At 43.0% G+C, this 13,794-nt stretch overlaps 1 protein-coding gene across 2 annotated transcripts; it reads right to left on the bottom strand.

Annotated features, from left to right (window-relative positions):
* Positions 1–8,847: 8,847 nt before the first annotated feature.
* LOC147434539 (wall-associated receptor kinase-like 8) lies at positions 8,848–13,571 on the bottom strand. Of its 2 annotated transcripts, XM_086489970.1 has the most exons (5): positions 12,332–13,571; positions 11,715–11,888; positions 9,983–11,001; positions 9,743–9,810; positions 8,848–9,648 (listed from the first exon to the last, which is right to left on the bottom strand). In XM_086489970.1, the coding sequence occupies exons 1-5, from the start codon at positions 13,320–13,322 to the stop codon at positions 9,615–9,617; spliced, it is 2,286 nt and encodes a 761-aa protein (XP_086346096.1). In that variant the 5' UTR covers positions 13,323–13,571; the 3' UTR covers positions 8,848–9,614. The 2 variants fall into 2 exon arrangements, with proteins under 2 accessions (XP_086346096.1, XP_086346095.1); XM_086489969.1 differs by having other exon boundaries at positions 9,743–11,001.
* Positions 13,572–13,794: the final 223 nt, after the last annotated feature.

Below are 13,794 nucleotides of genomic sequence, written 5' to 3'. Positions count from 1 at the left end.
ACCCATTACCACGATTATTACCGTGGCTAGTCATTTCAAACGGATACATGCGAATCCGAGGTTGCAGGGGGGGGAGGGGTACAAACCACCCCCTCTACCCTTAGCTATACATTATCTCATTTTTTAGCCTTTTGAGTTTTTTGATGAAGGATTTTACTTTTTTATGGATACTTTATTTTGTAGTACTTTTAAATGTTTATTAATTGTATCTTTAAAATTCTCTTTTAGTTAAAAAATAATTTTAACACTCATTGTCATTTAATCCCTTTGACTTTAACTATAGGTAATTTTTCTAATGGGATTAAATGCTTTTCTAATTAATTATTTTTTAGACACATGACTAACTAAACAACATTTCGCGTGTGCAAGACATCGATTGGGATGATCGTGGTCCTCCTGGAGGCCCAGAGCGAGATCGTTGGCTCAAGAAAAAACTACCTTGTCCTTGCACCAAGTGCAAAAGGGCAATCCCTCGCTTGAGGTGCATTGCTTTGGAGCACTTGGAGAACGAAGGGCTTTGGCATCCTCGGAAAAGCACTAGGAGAGATGATAGCGTGACTCACCTGTCGCTTGAGGAGGTGCCCCATTGGTCTGTGTTCGGCGGTGGTGCACCGGCGCACAAGGCCGAACGGCAGAGGTAAGAGCGACTGGGCAATTCGGATGCACCGCATAGTGATCCTCCCATTGGCTCTACGTTGACAGCTCCTATGGCATCTTCATCGCACTTTGAGGGAGAGGATGAGCACATGTTCGACATGTGTGATGAGTTACTAGCTCATGAGCGCGATGTGTGCGAGGAGGATTGTCAGCCTTGCACTAAACGGGCTATCGAAACGGAGGATAGATTGATGACGAGTGCCCGAACAGCTCTTTACGACGGTGCAGGGTACTCAGTGCTCCGAGCATCGTTGGAAGTACTCAACTTGCAAGCAAAATTCGGTTGGAGTAATGCAAGTGTCGATGCACTACTTCTGTAAGTATGGAATGTGGCTTTTATATACTCTCTCCCTCTCCCTTTATGGTGTCGTCTTCTATGAATTATACTAATACGCATGTTTGTTATAGTTTGATGGGCAAAATGTTGCCAGAAGATCACCACATGCCTCCAGATCGTCGACGACGAGCTAGATTGTATGTCACTGCACTTGGAATGGAGTATCAGCGCATCCATGTGTGCCTCAATGATTGCATGCTATACCGCAATGAGCATGCACATGCTACGTCATGTCCCGTGTGCGGGGAGGCACGATACAAGACAGGAGTGAGCGAGGCACACCTACCCCGAAAGGTATTGACACACTTTCCATTAATTCCTTGCATCCAACACATGTTTAAAAGCAGGTCTATCGTGGAGCTTCTTGTGTGGCACGCAAACCATCGCTCAAATGATGGAATGATACGTGTCCCTACCGATTCACCTGCATGGAGGCACATCAAAACTCAATGGCTGGAGTTTGGGTTGGAGCCTCAACACTTGAGGCTTGGGTTAGCAAGTGATGGTGTCAACCCCTTCGGCACTAAGTCTACTTCATGGAGAACTTGGCCTGTGGTGATCATCAACTACAATATTCCACCATAGGAGACAACCAAGAAGGGCAATATACTTCTTTCCTTGCTTGTGCCAAGGAAGTACAAAGTGTCAAATATTGACATTTACCTCGAACCCCTCTTCTTAGAGAGTTTTTTAAAGACTCAAAGATTTTGTGCGGCTACGGTCTCAACCAGAGGCATGTATGGTTGAAGGGTGGATCGTTCAAGAGGCATTTGTTTACATATCAGAGTATTTGGCACAAGTTGATCCTTCAATGCCTCGCATGTGGTCAGACGAGGAAGATGCAAGGATGACTTCACACTTGCCAAGTGCAAAGGGGAAACTACTTAACATGGATATGAATCTATCTCGAGTGGTCAATAACTTTTGCATTCTCAATGCAAAGATTATGACCAAGTGGGTGGACTTGTGGACAGTGGCACAAGCAAGGCGTTTGAAAGAGAGGGAAGCATGGAAACAAGCACGTGGAGGAAGGAGGGCACTCCCAGTGCCTAGACACCTTGCATGTTTCCCAGATCTCATAACTGCAGAATGGATTCATGAGAGAATGACCGAGGCAAAAGCGCGCGGAGAAGATATCACCAACAAAGAATGGGAGTATGCACGAGGTTGCGTACCAAAGGTAGAGTACTCATATACCTAAACCATATTGTAACGCTATTTCTTGAAATTATCTTTAATATGTATTTGATAAATTAATATATTTTTCTATTTTGTAGTACCTTTCTTTAACTCTATGTGGTCAAAGGGTCGTCACTTTCGTACGTGCCACATTGATGAGCGTAGAACCACCATGGATTGTGCCATCATGGGCAACTTTGACACAGATGGTGATGAAGCCAAGTACTGCGGAACTATTCAACGGATACTAAAGGTTAATTTTAGAAGCTTTCATACCTTCATCTTCGAGTGCAAGTGGTTTGCAAATGTGTCTAGATGACATGAGAATGGCCTCTACATGGTGGACCCGAGTGTGCATCACACAGGGTCGAGGTATGACAATTTAGTTTTACCGCGCAATTGTGAGCAGATGAGTGACATGTACCTTTTTTATTCTTATTTGCTTGTAGTGTTAGTTATACCAATGTTACTCACTCTGAGCTTCTATTTTATAGGTCATCTATATCCCAACAATCCACCAACCAAAACTTTGGTTCGTAATTCTCGTAACACCTCGGGAGCGAACCATTTTATCCACTAATGAAGTGGAGACTATCTTCGACCCTCTTCCACCTCCGACTTTGGATGAAGTGGAAACAGAGGAGAGGGAGGTCAATGAATCAAGTCCGGCGACAGCAAGTCTTAGTGAGGATGATTATCATGATGAAGAAGATGATGAGATGGAGGATGACGAACTCGAAGATGATGAAGCTGGCAATGCATCCACAAACGACAATTCTGTTTCTCTCTTTATTGATTTAGGAGCCATGGGCTTAGAATTGGATGATGCTTCATAAGAGATCTTTTGGAAGATGATTCATAAACATTTTGCAATTATGAAGTTTTTTGGTCGTGTAATCCATTCATCTCTCTCTCCCTCCTCTTCCTCTCTTTAGATTTGAGAATATGCTCAATTATGTTAATCAATTGACAATGATTATTTTAGTTGTGACCAAGTGTAACTTATATCCCCTGCCTCATTCTCTCTCTCTCTCTCTCTCTCTCTCTCTCTCTCTCTCTCTCTCTCTCTCTCTTTCTTTCTCTTCTTTTTTAAATTTGAAAATTATATACAATATTCTTTAATTTTTATTGAGAGGAGAGAAACACCAAAATTTTGGGGGGGGAGGGGGGAGGGGTTAAACCAGAATTTGAAAGTTTAGGTGCTAAATTTGGCTATCGAATATAACAACGATAATAAGCACGATAATAACTGCGGTAATAACCACGATAATAACAACGGAAAAAGTCGTTGTAATACTTTAAACGCAAAAAAAAACCTACCCTCCTCTCTCTTGTTTCTCTAATTGAATTTGCACCTTCTCTCTACAAAACGCGCAACACTTGGAAATTTTCATAGTGCTGAGGACCATCGGACAGATTTGGTGCAAGGGTGTAGCCAAATAGACCTCCCTATAGGGTTAATGCGGTGCAACAGAAAGAGATTATGGGTCAGGTTGAGGAGTTATTAGAAAAGGGGCTGCTTCAATCTAGTTCTTCACCCATTTGCTCCCCAATGCTCCTAGTGCAAAAGAAGGATGGCTCATGATGCATTTGTATTGATTACCGTGCGTTTAATAAGAATACCATCAAGAATAGGTTTCCTATTCCTCGACTTGATGATATTCTCGAGCGTTTAGAGGGTGCTGCAATTTTCAGCAGGATAGACCTTAAGAGTGGGTACCATCAGATTTGTATAAGGCCAGAGGATGTGCACAAGATTGTGTTTAGAATGACATTTGGTCTTTAAGAGTTTCTAGTGATGCCATTTGGGCTAACAAATGCTCCTGCCACATTCAACAGAATGATGGACAGGATTTTCCACTCACATCAACACTTTGTTGGGACGTTCTTCGATGACATGATAGTCTATTCCAAGAATGAAGAGGAGCATAGGCGTCACTTGACCATTGTGTTCTAAGAGTTGTGCAGTCTCACAGGCTACTTGTTAATTCTAAGAAAAGTGAATTCTTCCTGGAATAGATCCACTTTCTTGGCCACATAGTCTCAAAGGATGGTGTCAGAATGGATCCCGCAAAGGTCGAAGCTATCAAGACATGGCCAGACTTGAAGACTGTGCACGATGTCAGAAGCTTCTTGGGATTGTGTTCCTTCTATAGAAGGTTTATCAATAATTTTACAGAGATAGCATCACCTCTTCACGCATTGCAAAAGAAAGAGGTCACTTTCAGATGGACCCAAAAAGAGATTTTAGCTTTTAGTCTCTTAAAGGAAAAGTTGACTTCAGATCCAGTAATTGTTTTGCCAGATCTCAGGAAGTCATTTGTGGTCCAGTGTGACGCATGTGGCAGTAGCATCGAAGCAATGCTAATGCAAGATGGACGGGTAGTAGCTTATGAAAGCCAAATTTTGCAAGGGCAAGAGAAGACCATGCAAGCCTATGAGAAAGAGCTCTTGGCCATGATTCATGCGCTTTCTAGCTAGAAGCACTACCTCTCTTAGGTGTTGATTTTGTTGTCCAAACAGACCATCAAACCCTAGATACTTCTTGACACAATCAAAGTTATCCGAAAAGCACATGCCGATGGGCAAACATTCTTTCTATGTTCCACTTCCAGATTATGCATGTGGAAGGTAAGAAGAATGTTGTGGCTGATGCGTTATCAAGGAAGCCACAAATTTTAGCTGTGTCAATTCCTTATCATCATGAGTTAGATGACATGAAGGAACAGTATGCTACTGATGAAGAGTTTGCAAGAATCTTTGAACAGTTGCAAGAGGGGCAACATCATGAGCACTACCTCCTCAGAGATGGTTTTATGATGATGCATGGCAGACTTTGTGTCACTAGGCCATTGCAACATAAGGTCATGGAAGAGAGTCATGTCCCACCGTATGCAGGTCATCGTGGTATTGATGCGACACTTAAAGCTGTAGAGACATTCTTCCATTGGCCTACCTTGAGGAAAGATATGGATGCCTTTGTGAGAACATGCGTGATTTGCCAAAAGGTCAAGTTTGACAGGCAAAAGGCACCAAGGCTGTTACAACCACTGCCGATTCCGGATAAGCCATGGGAAAGCATTGCTACGGACTTTATCTTTGATCTTCCAAGAACACCAACAAGGAATAATGGTATATGGACCATTATCTGCAGGTTCAGCAAGCAGGCCCATTTTATCCCTGTCAGGAAGAAGATAAAATCTGATCAGATGGCATGCTTGTGCATGTACAATGTGTTTTAAGTACCATGGTATGCCACAATTAATTATCAGTGATCCTGATCCTCGCATGACCAGTTTGTTCTGGAGAGGATTGTTTGAGAACATGGGCACTATGCTCAAGTTCTCATCTTTGTTTCATCCACAAACTAATGGACAGTCGAAAGAGGCTAATTCTACTGTCTTAGATCTGTTGAAATGCTATGTGTCAGATAATAAGGGCTTTGCCTATGCTTGAATATGCATACAATAATACGGTGCATTCGTCAACTGGCAAAGCACCTTTTGAGATTGTTGAAGGCGGAAAAAACGTTCCTCCCATTTTTCATACAAAGGACAAGATCTTTGAGGCAGATCGATATGTTGAGAACATGGATGAAATGTATAAGAAAATTAAAGTTTCCTTGGAGAAGACTCAGGCAAAGCAGAAAAAAGTTGTTGATCGTCACCGTCGTGAATTGATGTTATCACCTGGTTGAGTTCTGTTAAGGTTCAAAAAGGCAAGGTTAAAGAAAATTAAGGGCAAGGAACAGCTATTTCCTAAGCTCAGTATGCGTTACTATGGGCTTTTTCAAGTGCTTGACAAGATCAACGATGTGGCTTACAGACTGAAATTGCCTGATGCATGGAAGATTCATAATGCATTTCAAGTGAGTCTTCTAAGACCCTTCGTGGGTGATGTGCCAGAAGATATGCCAGATGAGGATCAGAAAGAAGTTGAGGAACTTGATGAGATCCTAGTACCTGATCGAGCAAGTTTTGGCACATAAGGATAGAAAAGTTAGAGAACAGGTTGCAAGACACTATTTGGTGAAGTTCATTGAACTATCCGCCTATGGATGCAAAGTGGATGGAAGAGCATGAACTATCAAAGTCACCAAATGTATTGCAGCTTTACCTTGAAGCCTTTGGGTTACAACCTACCTATGCGGCCCCAACCCAACGTGTGCAAAGGAGGGGTAATGATAGAGCTAGTACATCAAATGTACATATGAATTCAGTGTAATAGATGGAAATGACAAAAGTATGAAGGTCTCATTACGTCATTTGTATCTATGTGTTTACGACCTTTCTTGCGGCGGATACATGCGATGATAAAAAAGTGCTAACAACATAAGATCATCGGTGGCGTGTATTTATGGTATGCAATCGAGGACGTTTGCAATTTCAAGAGGGAGGTATGTCACGAGGACGTGGCAGCTGTTAACTATGTCACGAGGACGTGGCAACTGCTAACATTAGTTGTTGGTTTCTTTCCAGTGATTTTTGTTTTATTTTTGAGACCCTCTTTTTGAAGTTGCAAATGGTCGGACATTGTATGGCCAATGCGAACGGTAGTTTCACCCGCAAACGGGAAGTTGGTCGGCACTAGAATTTGTATAGTAAGAGGATGTCTAGGCTCAGTGTAAGATCATGTAGGTCCCCCTGTCGCACTTAGCAAGTTGGTGGATACTAGGACATGAACTCAATAAAGGCATAAAGTCAAGGTGGAATTACCAACAGAAAGTATCCGACAGTTGGGCTACATTGCACTTTTGGATGCGGTCCCAATGAGGATTGCGGTCCCAATGAGGATAGATGGTCAGATGATCAGTGGGAGCCCAACGGAAGCATCTCCTAAAAATTAGGGAACTGCTATTTTGGTCCGTGAAATGTGTTCGCGTCATTACCTTCGGTATGACTAGGGGAAACTGAGCAACCAGTCGGGAGATTTTTAGGCGGCAATCCCAAAATGGATAAATGCTTGTAAATTGCCAAGTGGCACTTTCCTGTTTACTTGCCTCATTCAAAAAAAAGGGTGTTGAATTTTAAGCTAGGAGATGCCTCATTTGCTTCCTGTCAGAGGTTAAGAGCTATGGAGTGCTTTCTTTCCCTCTCATGTATAGTGTAGTGCTAGGAGTGATGCCCTGCACACTACACACTACTCTCTCTCTCCCCTACATGCAGTTATGTGATGCCCCACAAGAGGGCTATTCATTTAACTAATGTACAGCTGTGCATTTTCATGCTTTTGTGTTGAGGCAAGAGCCTCCTTGAGCAGGAACAGGGGTAGCTAATTGCTACTCCAAAGCAAGCACCGGTGAAGGTCATAACCTCACTGTACAGGTGCAAATTCAGCGTTGTGTATGCGTTATAAATTGACTGTTTTTCAACATACGGATGCCAGAACCCTTGGGAATCGTGCCCCACTGACAGAGGATAGCTAGGGGACTGTTTGGGGCTGAAAATAGGGCAAAAACCAATAAATACAGCGTGCTCGAAATCAGAGGGTATACGCCAGTGGAAGTGAGTTATAGCAGAAAAATTGGTTTCGTGCAAGTTTTGGGGCTGTTATGCTGCCAAAATTTGGCCAAAACTGGTAGTATCTATCGGGATACAGATAAAGGATTCCCAGAACTCTACTTTCTAATTTACCCTCTCAAAGAATAAAGAAATATCGAAAGGGGCGCCAAATTTGGGGCCTACAGGTTGTCAACGTCTGCTCGGAGCATTCTAGCTTCCGAGCCGTGTATGTGCGTAAGTGTTAATTCCCGTCACAGGTTTCCTTTGCACGTTCTCTCTGTGTGTGTCTAAAGTAAAGAATTTCGAGTGAAAGCCAACGCCTACCGCCCCACGAGCTGGTTTCAACAAGGGTGCCCAGGATTCATAATTACCAAAACCAGTTATTGCGATAACTTGATAAAAGGTACAGTCAATTAGAGAGCCAATAGGAAGACTATAAAAAGGCCCAATTATTCAATTTCATGGGCTATTCTTGGCTATTGATCACTCTTAGTCCTTTGACGAGCTAAGGTTGGAGCGTTGTACACTCTTATCTTATAATCCTAACTAAGTTTTGAGCATACTTGACTCATTGTTGTACTTACTACGATAACTGGTCTAAGGTACAATTAGTCAGAGAGCCACTAGAAAGACTAGAAATAGGGCCCATTATTCAATTTTACGGGCTATTCTTGGCTATTGATCACTCTTAGTCCTTTGAGGAGCTAGAGTTGGAGGTATGTACACTCTTATCTTGTAATTCTAACTAAGCTTTGAGCAAACTTGACTCACTGCTATAGTTATCTACTGATCTAAGTATACAATTCCAGTTTCAATTCCCAATCCAAGTATTCATTTTTTGTTCCAATCCCAATGTTCATTGTCATTTCGAGTTCTAGTCTAGTATTTCATTTCCAGTATTGTCTAATTTGAAGTCTCACAATAGCCTAAACTGACTCTTAACTACCAACCTGGAATAGTTGTCTAAAAGTGTCCCAACTCAATATTCCACTAGCCAGCAATGATTCTTCAAAAGCCAACAAGCAAGTTTCACACAGAATTAATGTGAAATTCAAGGATTTGCAAACATAAAAAGCCAACAAGCAAGCTTCACACAAATTTAATGTAAAACTCAAGGATTTGAAAACATCAGTAACATAATCATCAGCAAGTAAAGGATGTCTCAACTTACAACTTGGCAATTCAAATTTGTAATTTGACATAATTGTTCTCTGCAATCAAAGAATTGGAGTCATTTTGAGAGGGCACAACTAGGTCATTGCCCCCTAACCCATGCTGGATGCGAGTGCCCATTCATAACAAGACCTCCCAGCCACTTGCCAAGAAGAGGCTCCCCTACCTAATCAGCACTAAGTGTTGAATTTCCAAACTAGGAATACATATTGCACATGTTAAATTTAAAAGTTTTCCTCCTTATAAACAAACTTTGGAATGACTACCCACAACTTGGACATGTTTGAGCCCACATCTCCGATTTGTCATAAGCTCTATATATAGGCTCCAATGGAAGAACACGACCAGTTCGGTAGTGAGATGCCATCTGGGTCAGCAATGAGGCATTATCCTACATCGCGGACTGAAGGCATTTTGAATCAGCAATCAAGTCTCTTGATTATATGTATCCATATCCACACTGACAAGCTGGATCTTTCCATTATTCAATATGGATTGACCACTTTCTGGCATTACATTAACTTTCCATACCTTGGACTCGTTTTGTCAAGAATTATCGTTTTTTGTGAATCTAGACCCCATCCGGCCTATAATGGCCTCGGTTTTCTATGCCATAAACCAGAAAGCTAGTTGATCTTCAGCTCTAAATCATAAGAAGGGCTGAACTTAGCAGCAAAGTAATGCAAGCAACATATTGAATAGCATTTCTTCCCAAAGCGGAGCGGAACATCTCCCGGCCACATCCACACAGCTCTCATTATGCCTTGCTATGTGCTTCTAAAACTCAGTTTAACCTGAAGACTGCACAACAAAAAGAAGGGAAATTCAAATCATGTGTGTGCATGTGCATGCGCATGCACAAGAGAAGTATTTGTCATTGTGCTTTGGAGCTTACTTCTTTTCAATGGCTGAATGATCACCTCGGTGAAGTCGCAGTATTAAGAAGCTCTCCATGTGTGGAGCCTGAATGGGAACCATGACTTTGCAACCCCTTGACAGCATATGCAGAACCAAGCACATAGTCAAACTGAGGTGCTTCCCTCGGTGAATCAGAGAGGGAAGGGGCTTTTTCATCGGCATATCCACGAGCAAAATTTTGCAAGGAATCACATAAATGACGCAACTCATGTGCTACTTGCTTCATAGAAGGCCGTACAGAGCCCTCTAGAGCAAGGCACTGATGAGAAAGAGCAGCTACAGCCATAATTGAGGGGTAAATGTGCGCTTGAGCATCTACCGAGGTAAAGTTGACGCGCGAATCGATAAGATCATCAAGGCTCCCATTTTCAAATGTTTCGATGAAAAACAGGGCGAGGTTAGCGAAGCGGGTATCTCTGTTTTGGCTATCGACAGCTTTAAGCCCGGTGATAAGCTCAGCAAGCATCACACCAAAACTGTAAACATCACTCTTGTCAGTAAGCTGCAATGTGAAAAAGTATTCTGGATCAAGATAGCCAACTGTGCCTTGTATGCCAGTTGCATCCTGCTTTCCATCTTCGGGAATAAGGCGCGAGAGGCCAAAGTCGGCTATTTTGGCATCCACATTGTCATCCAAAAGCACATTTGCCGACTTGACATCCCGGTGCAAAATAGGTGGAGAGGCAGCGGCATGCAAGTACGCCAATGCCTCCCCCACCTGACATGCCACTTTTAACCTCTGTTCCCAACCCATCACAAAACCTGATCCTCTCTTGGCCGCTAAATTTTCGGCCATATTCCCATTGGAGACATACTCATACACAAGCAATGGAACCTTGGTCTCGAGACAACAGCCCAAAAGTCGAATGATGTGCCGATGGTTGATCTGTGTCAAGATGGCCAGCTCGTTCAAAAATAATTCCATATCGTCTCCATCTTTGCTTGCCATTCTTTTGGCCCTCTTGATGGCTACCAACTTACCATCATTCAACACTCCCTTGAAAACTGTACTGGAACCTCCTGCTCCCAGCTTCATGCTCTCAGCATAGTTGTTTGTTGCTATTTGTAACTCCTCTGCTGTAAAGAGCCGTGTCGCCTCCCCTCCCATCCTCCCTTTCAGAAACACTTGAACTTGCAAGCCACCATTTTGCACAAAGTACTGCCTCTTAGTCCTCAATTTTGTCAAGAAAGCAAAGTATATACAGCCGATAATCATGGCGAGAATGCTTACACTCACTGTCCACATAAGATAACAATTGTGAACCAATGCACATGCAAGTTTTTTTAAGCCAAAGCAAGTGATAATTATGTTTGCATACGTACAAGGACCTTAATGTGCAATAGGACGTACGTACCCTAGCCCCTTACTACATTGCCCTTTCTTAAAAGCTGCTTCAGAAAACAAGAATCACAAGAAGTTTTGGACATATTCTCACAATAATTCCCACATTGTGACTTATCTCAACATCATGAGCTTCTGTGAGGGAGGCACGGCATATCTAGCTAGGTACGATTGGGGGCAAGGGACCGCCGGCCGGCGGTCCCTTGCCCCCAATTGTACCTAGCTAGGTATGCGGTGCCTCTCGAGCAGAAGCTCAGGATGTTATGCATTGTATAAAAAACACTGAAAAAAACTCCGTTTTCATACATGAGAAAATTTCAAAATCTCCTTGTGAATATGCCACATCCATATAATCTTGGTGAAAAAGACAACTGCACATAAAACACATGCATCATACACATTTGACATCATAAAGAACAAGTCCACACATACATGAAATGCCCAAAGCTATAAACAGGTACACTAAATCATGGTGCTTGTTTGATTTAAGTAAATAGAATAAAAGAGAAAGCATTCTGCATAACTGCAATGCGTGAGACTCGAGCACAAGGTATTTATATTGATACATTGAAGAATCAATTAGTGTTAGTGTTGATTCGCCACTCACCGCTGCCGGAGATTAGTCCATGCTTCAAAGGAATTGACAAATGACAGCCAGAGCCACTTATTCGTCCATCCCCGCTGTAAAACCAATGACTGCAGCTACATGTATAGTTCCCCTCCACATTATGGCATGTGCTTCTAGGGACACATTCATTTTCTACAATGCACTCACTGACATCTGCAGGATGAACTGACATGTTAGTGCATATTGGAAAGATAAAACTAAACAAGTATGCAAATTAGTCAGACTACTCAAGGCACCATTGCCAACATAGAATGTGATGTTCTGAAAAAAGAAAGTAATTAGGAAAAGACGTATTAACGAGCTCTTTCGCTAAACAGAATAAGGTGAAGGGTCACGTTGGCATTCTTGCAAAAAATGAAAAGGACCCATATGAGTCTCTTAATGAAAAACCACAGAAGATTTTAATGCTTCACATGCAAAAGTCAAATGTATGCCTATCTCCCTTCTTCACTAAGGCTAATTGTTTTAGAAATCCAGTTCAGTATTAGGCACTTCACTATATGAAAGACAGGAGGCTTGTCTATATGCAAAAACCACTTTTTTTGTGCAGTATTATAAAGTGCTTAATAAGAGGAAGAGAAACTACTGTTTTCTACCACGGCAGCCAGATCCTTTCGAGTATCCATCACCCGTCCATCCCGTCGGACAAGAACATAGGTAACCAGGGACATCATGTACAATCGTGATCACAGCATTAGAAGAGCAAGCATAATCGGAGCTTTCCATGATACCTTTCTCATCAGTTTCAGTAGTTGGCACTGCCCAATTGAGCTTTATCCGATACATCTCATTCTGAAAATCTGTGTAATTTGGGTGGAAGGAGATACTGTAAGAGTGATTGAAATCACAATCTCCATCAAGTGGGCCAATCGGTGTGTTTGGCTCAACAAAGAGAACCATAACACGGATAGCAGATGTTTGAGTAAATAATTGCGAGGTGCAGCAGGTGCGATAGCCACAATTAGGGTTGTGCAATTCGGCACCAAGGCACGAGCACTCGCAGCCATCAACATGGAGGTCAGAAAAGGGCGCCGAAGAATAAGGATATGAAGGGATGGCGCCATCTTCACCGACTACCGTACCATAAGTAGGGCTTGGTGTGGGTGCCAGGTAGGCGCTCTCTCCAGGCAACGAATTCATTGTAATGAGTAACCCCAGGCTGCATCCAAAAGCCCCAACCTGATTGTCATGAGAGATGATAAAGGGGCTGGGGTAGGGTTCCAGAATGAAGCTGGACCTTCCTCCATAAATACAATCGACGCTCTGAAAGGTGGCTTTAAACTTATTTGCATCCACAATAAGGCTGTCAGAGTTGATTTCAGTTACCTCGACCAGTACGTCAGTGACGTTCAAAGTGATGTAGAGCTTGCTTGAGGATGCATCGCATACCAGCTCGAAGAAGGGCGAAAAGGCAGGGCAGCCGGTAAGCCCAAAAGGGTACCGTATTGCAAGCTCCCCGCATCGCTGGTTGGCACAGCCAGCAGATGAGGCAGATGCTTGCTGGGATTGCGCCCAGGAAGAGGAAGAACGAAAGAGTAGGACAAGGAAGAGGAGCGAGAGTACTGGTAATTTGCTCTTCTCCTGCATTTTGGAGTGGCCATGTCTAGCTGCTCGTGAGCAGGAGTACTGGGGGCAGTTTGAAACAGCAAGCGGCCATAGCGCAGGTGCTTCCCAACTTCCCAATTAGGCGCAGGCTCGCAGGGATGATAAGCTCTGTGCAGGCTCTCTCGAATCCTCCGTCAGAGAGAGATTATATTAATGAGCACCTTGGCGGCTCCAACATCCTTGGAAGATCAGCATGACCCGGTCACACTCGGATAATCAACACCTCCCTAGGGAGGTGGGATCAGTGACCCAGATCCCACATTAGGCGTCGCGAGGCGGAAATATGGGCCTTTCAATTGTTCTTTGAACTAGGTGTGAACTCGGGAGGTATGTGCACCACACCAAATTTGGTGTGAACTCAGTGTGAGCTCGACATGAACTAAGTGTGAGCTTGGTGTGAACTTGGGAGGGTATGCACACCACACCAAATTTGGTGTGAACTCAATGTGGACTC

This window comes from Adiantum capillus-veneris, chromosome 19, assembly GCF_014529385.1.
Source record: "Adiantum capillus-veneris isolate H3 chromosome 19, ASM1452938v2, whole genome shotgun sequence".
In the NCBI taxonomy this organism is placed as follows: Eukaryota; Viridiplantae; Streptophyta; class Polypodiopsida; order Polypodiales; family Pteridaceae; genus Adiantum; species Adiantum capillus-veneris.
Note: the sequence above shows the minus strand (reverse complement) of the source record. Positions and strands in the feature narration are given on the sequence as shown.

Excerpts from the sequence above, each read along its gene's own strand:
- LOC147434539 (XM_086489969.1), bottom strand. The coding sequence starts at position 13,322 with ATGCAGGAGAAGAGCAAATTACCAGTACTCTCGCTCCTCTTCCTTGTC. Across the intron at positions 11,889-12,331 it reads GAAAGGATCTGGCTGCCGTG|ATGTCAGTGAGTGCATTGTA; the intron begins GTAGAAAACAGT and ends TTCATCCTGCAG. Across the intron at positions 11,002-11,714 it reads TGGACTAATCTCCGGCAGCG|TGAGTGTAAGCATTCTCGCC; the intron begins GTGAGTGGCGAA and ends TTATGTGGACAG.